Here is a 14,345-nt window from a genome sequence, read left to right on the forward strand (position 1 = left end):
TAATTTATGTTACTGAGTTTATAATTTTGATTGGTGATAGGAATTTAGAGGGCACCATTTCTTGCTTTTTCTTCTTACATTGTACTTTAAAAAAAGAATTATCTTTTAAGTTGTAGTATTTATCAGTTTAATGCTGCAAAAGAGAAATGAAATTGTTTATTTTGCTTTTCAATAGTTAGAATATGTGTTTATCAGTGAAATGAATTATTAATAGAAGTAAAATTAGAAAATATTTTATGTGATATATGTGATTTTTATGGATACACATATTTATTTAATTCAAACCACTATATTGAAGACTTGTTCTAGTATTATTTTAGGGCAGATTAGATGTTGATCATATAAACTGTATTTAACATTACTGAAGGCCATTGACTGTGATTTTTAAAATGCCAATGCATGACTATTGCAGGTATAGTGATGGTTTGTATTGTTCTGCGTTATATGAAGTATCGCTGGACAAAGGAAGAGGAGGAAACGAGGCAGATGTATGACATGGTGGTAAAGATTATAGGTATGATATTTCTTAACAAATAAAACTATTTCTGGAACAGTTGTACAATAAGCTATAAGATAATGTTTTATGATTAATTCATTTTTAAAGTTGTGTTTCATTTTCAGATGTTTTACGAAGTCATAATGAAGCGTGCCAGGAAAATAAAGATTTACAACCTTATATGCCTATTCCACATGTGCGAGATTCCTTAATACAGCCTCATGACAGGTGTGTTCAAAGCACTGTGAGTTCAAATAAGTTGGGCTGTAGGTGTCTTGAAATATATATTTAGAGTTGTAACTCTTCTCAGATCTCATTTACTGTACTTTTAACCTGAGAGTCCCTTTTTAAATTTGCCTGTATCTTCCTGATTTTAATGGCATAATAGGTAACTAGACTTCTAAGTCACTTTTGGTCTTACAGTCTTAATTGTCATCATTTTCCATCTTTTTTCGTTCATTATATCTAGATAAACAGAAGTAGACAATAGCTAGTGGTGTTTTACATTGTTATTACTGAAGCTTTTTAAGTAAAAACTGCCTTTTAAAAAATGGAAGATGATGCCATATCCTCAGGCAGTATTCGTAAATACTCTTTTAAGGGGCTGGGAATGTGGCTTAGTGGTAGTGTTTGCCTAGCATGCATGAATCCCAGGGTTCAATTCAGTATCACATAAACAGGCAAGAAGTGGCGTTGTGGCTCAAGTGGGAGAGCACATACTTTGAGCAAAAGAAGCTCAGGGACAATGCCCAGGCCTTGAGTTCAAGCCTCAGGACTGGCAAAAAAAAAAAATAAAGAAGGCATTTAAGTCACCTCTTAAATGCTAATGATAAGAACAGGCAGAGTTAACAATAATCATTACTTTAGTTATTAACACTGCAAAAGATGACAGGCATGATAATAATAAAGTTATTGTTTTATTCACATAATAGGAAAAAAATGAAGAAAGTCTGGGATAAAGCTGTTGATTTCCTTGCTGCTAATGAGTCTAGAGTACGCACAGAAACGCGAAGAATAGGTGGTACAGATTTTCTAGTTTGGCGGTGGATCCAGCCTTCTGCATCCTGTGATAAGATATTAGTAATACCTTCTAAAGTATGGCAAGGTCAAGGTATGTATTGTTATTATTTTATGTATGTGTGTTTACCAATACTGTGGCTTAAACTCTGAGCCTTTGAGTGCTTGTTCATGGCTGGCACTCCACTACTTGAACGATACCTTCACTTCTAGCTTTTTGCTGGTTAACTGGATATAAAAGTGTGAGATTTGTCTTCCTCATCTGGTTTGCACCCCAGTTCCCAGATCTTAGTTCCTAAGAAGTTGGGGTGATAGGTATGAGCCATTAGAGCCTGGCTGTCCAGCACTATATGTATTTTTAAACTAAACAACAAGAAAAAGTATATAAACGTAGATAGACAGGGATAAGTGATTTTTCTTTCCTTTCGTTTTTATTTTTATTTTTATTTTTTGATTGTTACTGAGGCTGGAACTCAGGGTCCTGCCCTTGTTCAGCTTGCCTGTTTTACTGATACTCTACTATTTGAGCCACAATTTCCTGCTTTTTGCTGTTAATTGGAGATGGAATTTTACAGAATTTTTCACCTGGGTTAGATTTGAACTGAATTGCTTTGGATGTAATCTTCTTGATGTTAACTTGTTTATAAGAACAATTTTTATTATGTATTACTGTAATAATATTAATGTTCCATTGAGCTTGCTTTTTTTACTTAAAGCAATTAATTTAACTGCATTCATTTTGTCTAATTGTCGTGCAGATGACATATATAACTTGTTTTACAACCAATTTATATAACATATGTAAAGCTGCACAGTCAAAACTTCAAAAACTTTTTCAGTTTTTGCTTGCCTCCCTCTACTTACTAAGATTCCCTACCAGCATATCTACCCTTTTAAGTGTGTCTTGTAGTTATTTTTTCATAGATTTTTAAAAAAGATTTTATTAACATTGATTTTTACATCATATTTCAAATGTCATATTTAACAAACAAGTATTCAAGAGGGGAATAGATTTTCTTAATTTCTTTATAGCTTCAAAACAGATGCATGCGGACATATATAGGGAATTTTTTTGTTGGTGGTTGTGGTCATGGTCCGGTTTTTCTGGAGGTTAATTGGAGATGAGAATCTTCTGGACTTCAGTGCCTAGGCTAGCTTTGAACCACAATCCTCAGCTCTCAGCCTCTTGAGTAGCTAGGATTACAGGCTGAGCCACTGCGCCTGGCTTTCTATAGGGAATTCTGAAGTTTATTCAAATCTCTTGCCACACAGAAAAGTGGAAAAACATATGTAAGAAATAATAGATAGGGCCGGGAGTTTGGCCTAGTGGTAGAGTGCTTGCCTAGCATGCACGAAGACCCAGGTTCTATTCCTTGGTACCACATACATAGAAAAAAGCTGGAAATGGTGCTGAGGCTCAAGTGGTTGAGCTCTAGCCTTGAGGAAGCCCAGGGACAGTGCGCAGGCCCTGAGCTAAAACCCAGGACTGGCCAAAAAAAAAAAAAAAAAAATAATAATAATAATAAAACCTTTCCTTCAAAACATGTTTGTCAATATTTTCTAAGCATAGGATTTGTAAAAAATGAATTGTTTTTGTATGTGTAGCTTTAAAAATCTTATTATAGTGGTATAACAGAGGCTCGAACCTATCATGCTTTCTACTCAGAAGGCTGAGATCTGGAGGATTGAGTTTCAAAGCCATTCTGACCAGAAAAATTAGAGACACTGTCTCCAAAATAACCAGCAAAAACCAGTCCAATGTGTGGCTCAAGTAGGATAGGGCCAGCCAAAAAAGTTGAGTTCAAACCTTAACCTTTACCCCGACCCTTAAAAAATCTATTCCTTTTTTTCTCTAATTTTCACTTTCAACAAGCTTGAATAATAAAGTACAACTTCAGCATAAAAATTATGCTTTGGTATTGCTAAAGGCCATCAACAAATTATTTCCTTTGAAAGACAACTAAATTCCCGTGGAAACTTTCAAAGTTTCAAAAAAAAAATACTACTTTTTTCTTTTTTTCTCTTCCCTCTTTTTCACTTAAAATTTTTTTAATTTAATTTTTTTGTAGATTTTTCTCTTTTCCTGAACATCCCTTTGAAGTTTGTCCAGGCCATCTTTTCATTCTACCTTCTTAAATTATATCATTTATAATATGTACATTAATTCAAATTTATACCTAAAATTTTATTTGGTGATTTGGTTTTCAGATGAGCTGAGAACTCACCTTTTGTAAGAGATAACCACTGCAAATTTGACAAGAGTATAAACTCCTTATTATCTCTCGAAGTGATATCTCCCATATTCCTTCTCTAGATAATAGTACTATTCTTCAGTTCATTCTACCACAAACCTAGGAGTCACCCTTAATCTCTTCCTTATCCTCATTCAGTCAGGAAGTCATATCAAACTCCTAACACTCCCTAGTGCTATCCACTTTTTTCGGGGGGCGGGGGGTCAGTTACGGGCCTTGAACTCAGGGCCTGGATACTATCCCTGAACTTTTTCACTCAAGGCTAGTGCTTTCTTTGAGCCAGTGCCACTTCAAGTTTTATAGTGGTTAATTGGTGATAAGAATCTCATGGACAGTTCTGCCTAGAGCTGGCTTTGAACCACAATCTTCAGATCTTAGCCTCCTAAATAGCTAGGCATGAGCTGGCATCTGGCTTTCAATCCATTTTTAATCTACAGTATCGATTTATCTTCTCCATCTCTGTGATCTGCTTCTAGACAGCTATAATAACCTAATTGGTCTTTTCCAATTCATCTTTGCATCTACCAAATTGGTTCCCTCTTAATTTTTTTTTTTTTTTATTGTCTTGAATTCTGGGCCTCGGCACTATCCTTGAGCTCAAGTGGTAGCGCTCTACCACTTGAACACAGCACCACTTCCGACATTTTTCTGTGTATGTGGTATCAAGGAATTAAATCTAGGGCTTTGTGCATGCTAGGTAAGCACTCTACCACTAGGCCACTATTAATTTTTTTAATGGTAAATATAATTTTAAAAGATCTCATCATGTGTCCTTTTATTGTCAGGGTGATGTGTAGAGGGGTTACAGTTACATTCATAAGGTAGTGAGTACATTACTTCTTGAATGTTACCCCTTCCCATGTTTTTCTCACACTTTCCTTCTCCTTTTCCAACCTGTAAAGTTCATTTCCAACATATTGTCCTGTGAATATTGCTGTGACATTGGTTCACCCTTTGTCTTTTGTCATCTTGTTTTCCTCCTTCCCTAATTCAAATAAAAGTATATACAGTTTATCAGGTGCCAAAGTCAGATACAGAAACAACAGGAAATAAACCTTAAGAGGGAAAAATAAACAAAAGAAGAAAGAAAGAACTTCACATAGTACATTAAAAACAACAACCACAAAGATAAACCTCTTGTTTCCATATCCTGGAGTTCTTTTTGCTTAGCCTTACCTATATAGCCATATACACCTAGCTTTTGAGCTATTGTGATCCTCTGCTAGGAAAATCCTAGACATATATTCATTATTACAAATGAGGGGAACCACGGAGCCTGTGTTTCTTTGGGTCTGGCTTACTTCACTTAGGATTTTTCCCCCCAGGTCTTTCCATTTCCTTATGAATGGGACAATGTCATTCTTTCTGATGACAGTATAGAATTCCATTATGTATAAATACATTTTTCTTGATCCGTTCATCTACTGAGGGGCATCTGGTAAACAATGCTGCAATGAACTTCATTGTGCTAGTAGCTTTAGTAAGGGCTTGTTTCTGGACATTGGGGTAAATGCCAAGGAGTGGGATTGCTGGGTTATAGGGGAACTCTGTTTAGTCTTTTGAGAAACAGTCATACTGATTTTCAAAGTGGTTAAACAAGTTTACACTCCCACCAGCAGTGAAGTAGCATTCCCATTTGGCCATATCCCAGCCAGCATCTGTTGTTAATAGATTTCTTGACTATGGCCATTCTCAAAGTTGTTTTGATTTGTACTTCTTTTCATGTTTTCATAATACAACACTTAAATGGATTTCTGTTAATCATATAACAATGTTGGCTTACATGATTCTGTATAATATCTTTCTCCAGGCTTATTTCTTCTTCTTATTTCAGCCACATTAACTCGCTTTTAGTTAATTGATTGTACCAACCTCCTGCTTATCATGGGAGCTGTGTACACGGCTTAACATCTCTACTTGGAATTTCCTTTACCCTTTAACCTGCTAATTTTAATTTTAGTTCAGTTTCTCCTTGTTAGGAGAAAGCTTATCTGATAGTTTTGGACAAAGTGGTATTTTACAGTTATCAGTATTTTCTTTCTTAAGACTAATCACAGTTATAATGCCTTGGCTTAATACTGTTTATCATTGATCCCTAACTATAAATTACAACATTAGTGATGGTCATAATTCATTAACATTTATGATAGGGTTCTGGCTCAATACAAAAGTATATAATGAGGCTGGGAGTTTGGTCTCGTGGTAGAGTGCTTGCCTAGCATGCACGAAGACCCGGGTTCGATTCCTCAGTACTACATACATAGAAAAAAGCTGGAAGTGGTGTTGAGGCTCAAGTGGTAGAGATCTAGCCTTGAGAACGCCCAAGGACAGTGCTTAGGCCCTGAGCTCAATCCCAGGACTGGCCTCCCCCCCCCCAAAAAAAAAGTATATAATGAATGGTGGGTTTTTTTTGTTGTTCTTTTGTTTGTTTGCCAGTCCTGGGCATTGAACTCAGGGCCTGACCACTGTCCTTGGGCTTTCTCAAGGCTAGAGCTCTACCACTTGAGCCATAGCACCACTTACGGCTTTTTTCTACGTATGTGGTACTGAGGAATCGAACCTGGGTCTTTGTGCATGCTAGGCAAGCGTTCTACCACTAGGACAAATTCCTGACCATAATGAATGTTTTTTAATGAGCTAAATGTCTGATTACCTTTTAACAAAGTAGAATAGTGTGAAGTAATAAAATGATTTTTTTTGTAGCATTTCATTTAGATAGAAGAAATTCGCCGCCGAATAGTTTGACACCATGTTTAAAGATTCGAAATATGTTTGATCCAGTTATGTAAGTATTATGATCAAACATATATTTGTTATGCTAAGAATAGTTGAGTGAAAAATTCATACTATTCATATAATGCTGCCTATAGTTGAAAATTTGTCTTCCTTATGAATTTCTGACTATAGGAATCTTATACTTTTTTTCTTTTAGTAAATTCTAAGCAAAAATTCAATCCAAAGACACAGATGTATAATAATCTGTAACACTTTCCTAAATCTTCGTATTCACTGTGATCCCTCACATTATAAACAAATGCTTGAGACAAATTCATGACAATGAATATCTTTTAACTGAGTATAACCTGCTGATCCCCTTACCTGTGTAGATAGTATGGAAATATGTGCTACAAAAAAATTTCCAGTCTTGAATTGTAAAAAGAAAAAAAATTCTCTATAGAAAGGTACACATTTTCCTCTTCACATAGGTTGTAACTTTTTAATGCCCATGTAACAGTTGAACTTTCCTGACTATATAATTATCACATATACAGTAACACAAACCATTAGTTTTGCTCAAGGCTAACACTGTACCACTTGAAACAGCAGCGCTACTTCTAGCTTTTTTATGTGGTATTGAAGAATCAAACCCAGGGATTCATGCATGCTAGGCAGGCGCTCTAGTACTAAGCCACATTCCCAGCCCTGGGGTAATACATTTTTATAAGGAGTTTACCCCATCCTTAGTAATTAGGAAATATTGATAGTACAGTATTTTATTAGATGACGATTTACAATTTAAGATGAGGTTATGTTTCCTTTCCTAACCCCTATATCTGAAAAGTAAGATAGTCATGCATTACAACGGAAAATCTTAGAGCTCTCATAAGGCACAAATTTTCTATATTACTGTTCCATTAAAAAAAAAGTTCAGAGTATTTATAATGCATACGAAGAAGTTTGTTAAGTTTAAGAATTTGGAAATAATCAAAATTAAGAAAATTGTTCAACTTTTCCAATGTTAATGTGATAGCATTAATCTGTATACACAAAAATAAAAGAAAGAAATGACTAGTGAGTACTTAGGATTTTGAACATTTAAATGAGCAGGGCCCTTTGTTCTGCTGTGACATAAATCAATGAGGGCTGAGTGGGAATACTGTTTACTGTTGTTTCTGTTCATTTTAGGGAAATAGGGGATCAATGGCACTTGGCAATTCAAGAAGCAATCTTAGAAAAATGCAGTGATAATGATGGCATTGTTCACATCGCAGTAGACAAAAATTCACGAGAGGTAACAAAGTAACTTCAGTATTGAACTCTACATGTTGGATTTGTTACTGTTAAACTAAATTGTTATTTTTCTGTCTTTTTTTTTTCTTATACCACAGGGCTGTGTATATGTTAAATGTCTGTCTCCAGAATATGCTGGAAAGGCTTTTAAGGCATTGCATGGCTCTTGGTTTGATGGTAAGAAATTTGAGTATTACAAAGATTTTGAAAAAAATAATTATAGTTCCAAATTAAATGATACCAGATTTTAAGTTGGAATTTGCATTGGCACTCTTTGAATAAATTTTAGATGATTTCATTTTTTATGTTCATGCGTTTTTAATCACAGTTAATATTCTTCAGCTACTACACATTTTTACAGGTCTAAAATATTATTTTTATCTTACAACAGGGAAATTGGTTACAGTAAAATATTTACGACTAGATAGATATCACCATCGCTTTCCCCAGGCTCTTACTTGCAACACTCCCTTGAAGCCATCAAATAAACATATGAACTCTATGTCTCATCTTCGCCTTCGGACTGGCCTAGCCAATTCTCAAGGAGGTTCCTGAAAAGACTTTCTTCACTCCTAGGACTATTTACTATAGGAAATTCCTGTTTGGCTTCTTGTCTTCCTTTTTAAGTGCTTTTTGTATGTAATATTTTTATTGCAGAATACAGCTCTGTTTGAAAGCTCCAGAAATCTTAAGGTTCCAAAGGGATTTAGCAGTGAGGCAGTAATGCTAAGTACGTAGAATAATTGTTCATTCAGTTTTAGAAACTCAGTTAAGCCAGTGCATTTAAAGTTTTGCATGAGGAAACCTGACGTTATTAAGCATTTTCAGATACGGTGGTTATATATTGCACCAAAAAGTGTTTCAATAACCACACAAAAGCATGGTGAAGAGGCTTTTTTATATTTCCATAATTTCCTGTGAACTCATTTGAATTTGTATACAGTTACCTACATAGTTCTTGAAGGCAGATGTGGTAGACCTGTTAATTTCCCAATTTAACCTTAGGTTTCTATTGCTTGTAAGAGATTGGTTTGCTCCAGCTGGAATATAGGAAAATTTATTTGGTTTTATGGCTGCGTATACATTTAAGGAGATGTACATGTACTTAAACTGGCTTTTGTATATATTTATAAATGCTGATGGTGGTGAAAGTCTTTCATGAGAATGTCTGCATAAGCAGTAAAATAAGCTTTTTATTTTATTCATAATCTGATTTGTGTATATATATGTATGTGTATATTTGTGTATGTATATAGATGTGCGTGTATATACATATGTATATGCACACATAAATATGTATGTACATTTGGCTGTACTAACGTAGATCAAACAGCCAAACACGTGGAAGTATTAGATACAAGTTTAAAATACCTTTTATAGATTTTATATTAAAATGTTGGAGTATAATTTGGGGTGAAAAGTTCTGATACCAGTTGTGTGGATTCAAATTTATGTGAGCAATAAAGAATAATTGGCAGATACTGAAAAATATTTTGTGAAAGCTGTATTTATTATGAATACTAGGGCTGTGACATAGTACTATTGGGATTAAGTCGTTTTTCCAATCTATTTATAATTTAATGAAATGTTAATGTCCTTATTACATAGCAAGTTGAAATCAGGGCATATGGTTGCAGCAAAATGAATTAGACACATTATACATGAAATTTTGAGTCTTGGAAGTTTGCAGTATTGAAAATGCAGGAATGACAGTTGGTTTGTGCCTCAGTATTTAATTTGTTTCCATACAGTTAGCTTATTACTGTTTATGATTTCAGATTAAAGTAGTTTCTGAGCAAGGTTTACTTGTATTCTAATCATTAATTGGCTTTTTAAATAAACTGTTGATATATCAATGTCAGTTCAAATGAATATGTGAAACAGCTGGAATTATACCAAGTTTTGTTTAAAGTTGAATTTTTGTTTTGTTTCATTGTATGTGTGTTGAATTTGCAGCATGAACTTGCACAGATAATGCACGTTTTCTGGTTAAGTAAACATGATGCACACTATTCTGTAACAGAAAACCCTATTGTGCCTTACCTATGTGCTTTTGTGGGCACCATGTTTATGAAGAATAAAAAAAATGAGTTATCTGAAGAGAATAAATTTTAAATTCTCAATTTATGTCTCAGATTCTAACGTGTGAAAATATAAATATATATAATATATAAAATAACTGATTTTTCTGTATTTTATGTGCATCCTAATGATTTACTTGAGCTTAGTGACCCCATCTTGTAACCTATTGCAAGAATGAATGTAAAAATACTTGTGGCATTTTAACAGGTCACCTTTTGATGCAGACACATCTTTTTCCTTGCTTCTAAACAACATTTTATGTAAACATTGTACATTTATTATTGTAATATGTACTGTTATGCAGCTTATTTTATCTGGAACTGTTAAGCCGACCAACATTCCTCCCTGCAAAACAGTTGGGAGTGTGTATAATAATTAGACATTTGAGAAGCTTTGAAGTTTGATGTAATCTGTTACATGTCCTGTTTTTTAAAAAAAAAGACGTTCTAATTAAAAATTATTAGGTTTTTTTAAATGCATCTTCACTTTTAAAAGACTTTTTAAATACCTTGTGTCTATTTTTTTCTTATCAAACTGTGTGCCTTTATTTTAATTCTTGTTTATTTTAGAATCATGAATAGTAATGCCCTTTAAAGATGAAGACCCTAATGTTAATTTTAGCCATCTATTTTCATCATCTTATTTTTTCTTTATGAAAATATATTCATTCACCTTTCAGATATTTGGATCAAAGTGGGACAAGAATATGTTAGCAACACCACTAGATAACTGTTAAGCCACCGACTTTCTCAAAGGAAAACATTTTACACAAACTTTACTTAATCATAGACCAATAAACACAGCTGTTAGGAGCCAGGAGTTTGGCCTAGTGGTAGAGTGCTTGCCTAGTCTGCATGAAGACCCCGGTTCTATTTCTCCATACCACACACATAGAAAAACCCGAAAGTGGTGCTGTGGCTCTAGCTTTGAGAAAGCCCAAAGACATTGTTCAGGTCCTGAGCTCAAGCCCCAGGACTGGCAAAAACAAAACAGAACAGCTGTTAGGTTAGCTATTTTGGGCAGTACTAGGCTCTATATATTTTTGATATTTTAATCAAGCAAAAAGACATGATTTGGTAGTCACATGTCAAACTAAATTTGTTAACTTGGCACTGCTATGTGTTAGGGATAAAAGGTAAACACATATCCCAGTCTTCAAGTCTGTTACAGTCTGAACAGAATTTTGGTGATTTTTTTAAATTAAGAGTTGCCTTACAATTCTTACTGTCTGCTCTTAGTGACATCACATTATTGTAGGTCACCTACATGGCTTCTTCACCCTTTTCTCCTAGACCTATCTCGGCAAGTTGCTTCTTCCAGATGGCTCATCAGAGGATACTAAATCAAGCAGAATTTGACAGCTACTCTTTTGGGAAGAATGCTCAGGAACAGGTACTTAACCATTAAGAATAACTAGGAAGACTGGAATGTGGCCTACTGGTAGAGTGCTTGTCTAGCATATGCACGAAGCCTTGTGTTTGATTGTCAGTACCAGGCGAGGCGGGGAGCTGAAGTAGTGCAGTAGCTCAAGGGGTAGAGTGCTAGCTTTGAGAAAGCCCAAGGACAGTGCTCAAGCCCTGAGTTCAAGCCCCAGGACTGGCAAAAAAAACAAAACAAAAAACCAACCTAGGAACTAAAGTGTGACCTGAGAACATCCATTAGGGACCCAGCAGGGTAGATTTGTTATGCTTATCTTAGATTTTAAAACAAAAGGGACTGTGTACTTAGGTTGACTAGTGATCTTAACACATTCATGAAATTTGAGAAAGGATAATCTAGGCCTAGAAAGCATGAGAAAACATGCTGAGAAATAGTACTCATCCTGCATGTATGTGTAAACTTTAGCATTTAGGGCTGAATAATTTAAGTTCATAGCAATAAGAAGTAGGAAAGACAGACTATTAGTTTCTTTCATAGGAATCTTTAGGGTCCCTTTGCTTATCAAGCTTCGATGTTGGCTTTTAAGGAGAGTTCAAGTGACAAATGATGATTTATTGGGAAAAATAAAGATGCTTGTAATCCTGTATATTTGAAGGTTGAGATCAGGAGGGTCAGGGCTCAAGATCAGCTGAGTTAAAAAGTTAAAAAGATCCCGATTCAACCAGTCATTCAATATGATGGTTGACATTTGCTATCTGAATTATTCAGGAGGTTGAGATCAGGAGGATCAAAGTTCCAAACCAACCTGGGAGAAACAAACAACAAGGCATTTAACAGAAAAAGCTATGCGATACTTGCTTATCATACTTGCTGTGGCTCGAAGGGTAAAATAGGTGGCAGATCATGGTCCAGACTAACCTTTGGCAAAAAGCAAGGCTTCATCTCAAAAATAACCACAGCGGGTCCTGGAGTTTGGCCTAGTGATAGAGTGCTTGCCTAGCATGCACGAAGACCTGGGTTCAATTCCTCAGTACCACATACATTAGAAAAGCCAGAAATGTTGCTGAGGCTCAAGGTGTAGAGCTCTAGCCTTGAGAAAGTCCAAGGACAATGCTCAGGCCTTGAGCTCAAGCCCAGGACTGGCAATAAATAAATAAATAAATAAATAGATAAGTAGATAAATAAACAAATAAAAATAACCACACCAAAAATGACTAGAGGTTGCAGAGTACCTGACTGGGAAGCAGAAAACCCAGAGTTCAAATCTAAATACTCGTAAAAGCATTGAAAGGTTGGAGGTGTGGCTCAGTGGTAGAGCAACTTAACCTGGCAAGTAAGACACGAGTTCACACCCACAAAAAAGAAAGGAGAAGGAAAAGTCCCTAAGTTTCTCAAAGGATAAATTAGAAAGGAAAGATTTAAATAATGAGTTAAAATTGGAAAAAACGATATTGAAGGAGAAATTAATGTCTAGTTTGCTAATGAGGGAAATAACTTCTGAACATTTGGAGAAGAGGAAAGTTTATAGGATGGGTTAGGTTTCAGATGCCTATACAATCCAGGCATCGGTATCTATACATTATATGAGCATTTCATTTTTCTACAAACCAAGAAAATTTCTGACCAATATTGAAAAACATCACTGACAAATATCTTCTATTTTAGAGTATTCATTTGTTCCTCTTAACTCTTTATCCAACAGTGTCCTATAATAGAAATACAAACTAAAACTACTTGATCTATATTTAGATTTTATAAATTACTGAAACTAGTCACAACATGATTGAAATTATTTTGTAATTCAAATGAAGCCAGATTGAAACTGCAGTTCTTCAGATGTACTAACTAGAGTTTATTCAATAGCCATGTGGCTACTTTACTGACTGCAGATCTTGACCAGCTCATGTCTTCAGCCATGACCCTTCTGATCTTAAGTTCCAAGGTAACTATGATTGTTGACCAAGCCCAGTTCTCATCCAACTTCCTGTCTCTGTGCCTTATTGAACTTGCTAATTCCTATTTGATTCTGCCTGTACTAGAAGTTCTCTATGTTGTCTCCATTTAATTTTCTTCAGATACCTTCCTGTATACTTCCAGTAAACAACCCTTATTAAGGCCTTCAGACTTGCTGACCTTGGACTTTAACACTGTTCCGTGGGCCCGTGTCTTTGCTCATCTGATCACAGAGCGCTTTCCTGACCAGTTTCTTAAATTGCTGTTCTATTTTTCTTCATCTGGTTTATTGCTTTTTAGAACTAATGTATACTATCTGTTTTCTTTGCTACATGATAAAGTTCTTGTGTTGCTTGCTCCATTTTTCAACACTTAGGATAGTGTTTAAATTAGGTGCTTGATATATGTTAATTGAGGCAACCCATAAAGCACCCATTTATTGTGTGTGCCCCTGGGTATTGAACTCAGCATGGGTTGCTGCCCAGCTTTTTTCTTTTTCCATATATTTTTTATTGTAACTAATTGAAGGGTTACATTATATTCACCAGATAGAGGGTGCATTACTTCACAAACATTGATACCCTTTCTCATGTCTTGGTCCCCATTTCCCTCCCGCCACCCCCACCCCTCATCTTGTTTTCCCCCATCCCTATCCTATTTCAAATAACCAAATAAGCATATGTACAATTATCAGATAACAAGGTGAAATACTGTAACAATATGAGATAACCAAGGGACAACAAAAGAGATGAGAGATAACATAGTACATTAAGGACAACAATCACTCATTATATGGCTTTTGTTTTTATATCCTGGGGGTCCTTTCATTTAGCGTCATACCATGTGGCCTTATGTATCTAGATTTTGTTCTGTTGTAAATCTCTGCTAGGAGAGCCCAAGGTTTCTACTGATTATGACAAATGAGGGAAACCATTGAGCCTATGTTCCTTTAAGTCTGGTTTACTTCACTTATGATTTTTTCTAAGTCTTTCCATTTCCTTACAAATGGGGTGATGTCATTCTTACAGCAGCATAGAATTCCATTGTGTATAAATACCACATCTTGTTGATCCACTCATTAATTGAGGGGCATCTGGGTTGGTTCCATATCTTTGCTATGGTAAATAGTGCTAGTGGATTTAGTATGTCCTTGT

General features: G+C 35.3%; 1 protein-coding gene across 3 annotated transcripts in view; it reads left to right on the forward strand.

The window, feature by feature from the left end:
- Lemd3 (LEM domain containing 3) overlaps positions 1–14,345 on the forward strand; it is a 61,495-nt gene that overhangs the window by 38,966 nt on the left and 8,184 nt on the right. For 2 of the 3 annotated variants that reach the window (XM_090328014.1, XM_090328016.1), the window contains exons 7-13: positions 413–514; positions 622–724; positions 1,429–1,607; positions 6,469–6,550; positions 7,672–7,777; positions 7,875–7,953; positions 8,168–10,337. In XM_090328014.1, coding sequence (XP_090184140.1) covers positions 413–514; positions 622–724; positions 1,429–1,607; positions 6,469–6,550; positions 7,672–7,777; positions 7,875–7,953; positions 8,168–8,331 — 815 coding nt within the window. In that variant the 3' untranslated portion in view covers positions 8,332–10,337. Of the gene's footprint in view, positions 1–412; positions 515–621; positions 725–1,428; positions 1,608–6,468; positions 6,551–7,671; positions 7,778–7,874; positions 7,954–8,167; positions 10,338–11,150; positions 11,251–14,345 lie in introns of those variants that run through there. The other variant, XR_016534532.1, reaches the window with a different exon arrangement.

The sequence above is a fragment of the Megascapheus bottae genome, chromosome 2 (assembly GCF_031878675.1).
Source record: "Megascapheus bottae isolate mThoBot1 chromosome 2, mThoBot2.hap1, whole genome shotgun sequence".
Lineage (NCBI taxonomy): Eukaryota > Metazoa > Chordata > Mammalia > Rodentia > Geomyidae > Megascapheus > Megascapheus bottae.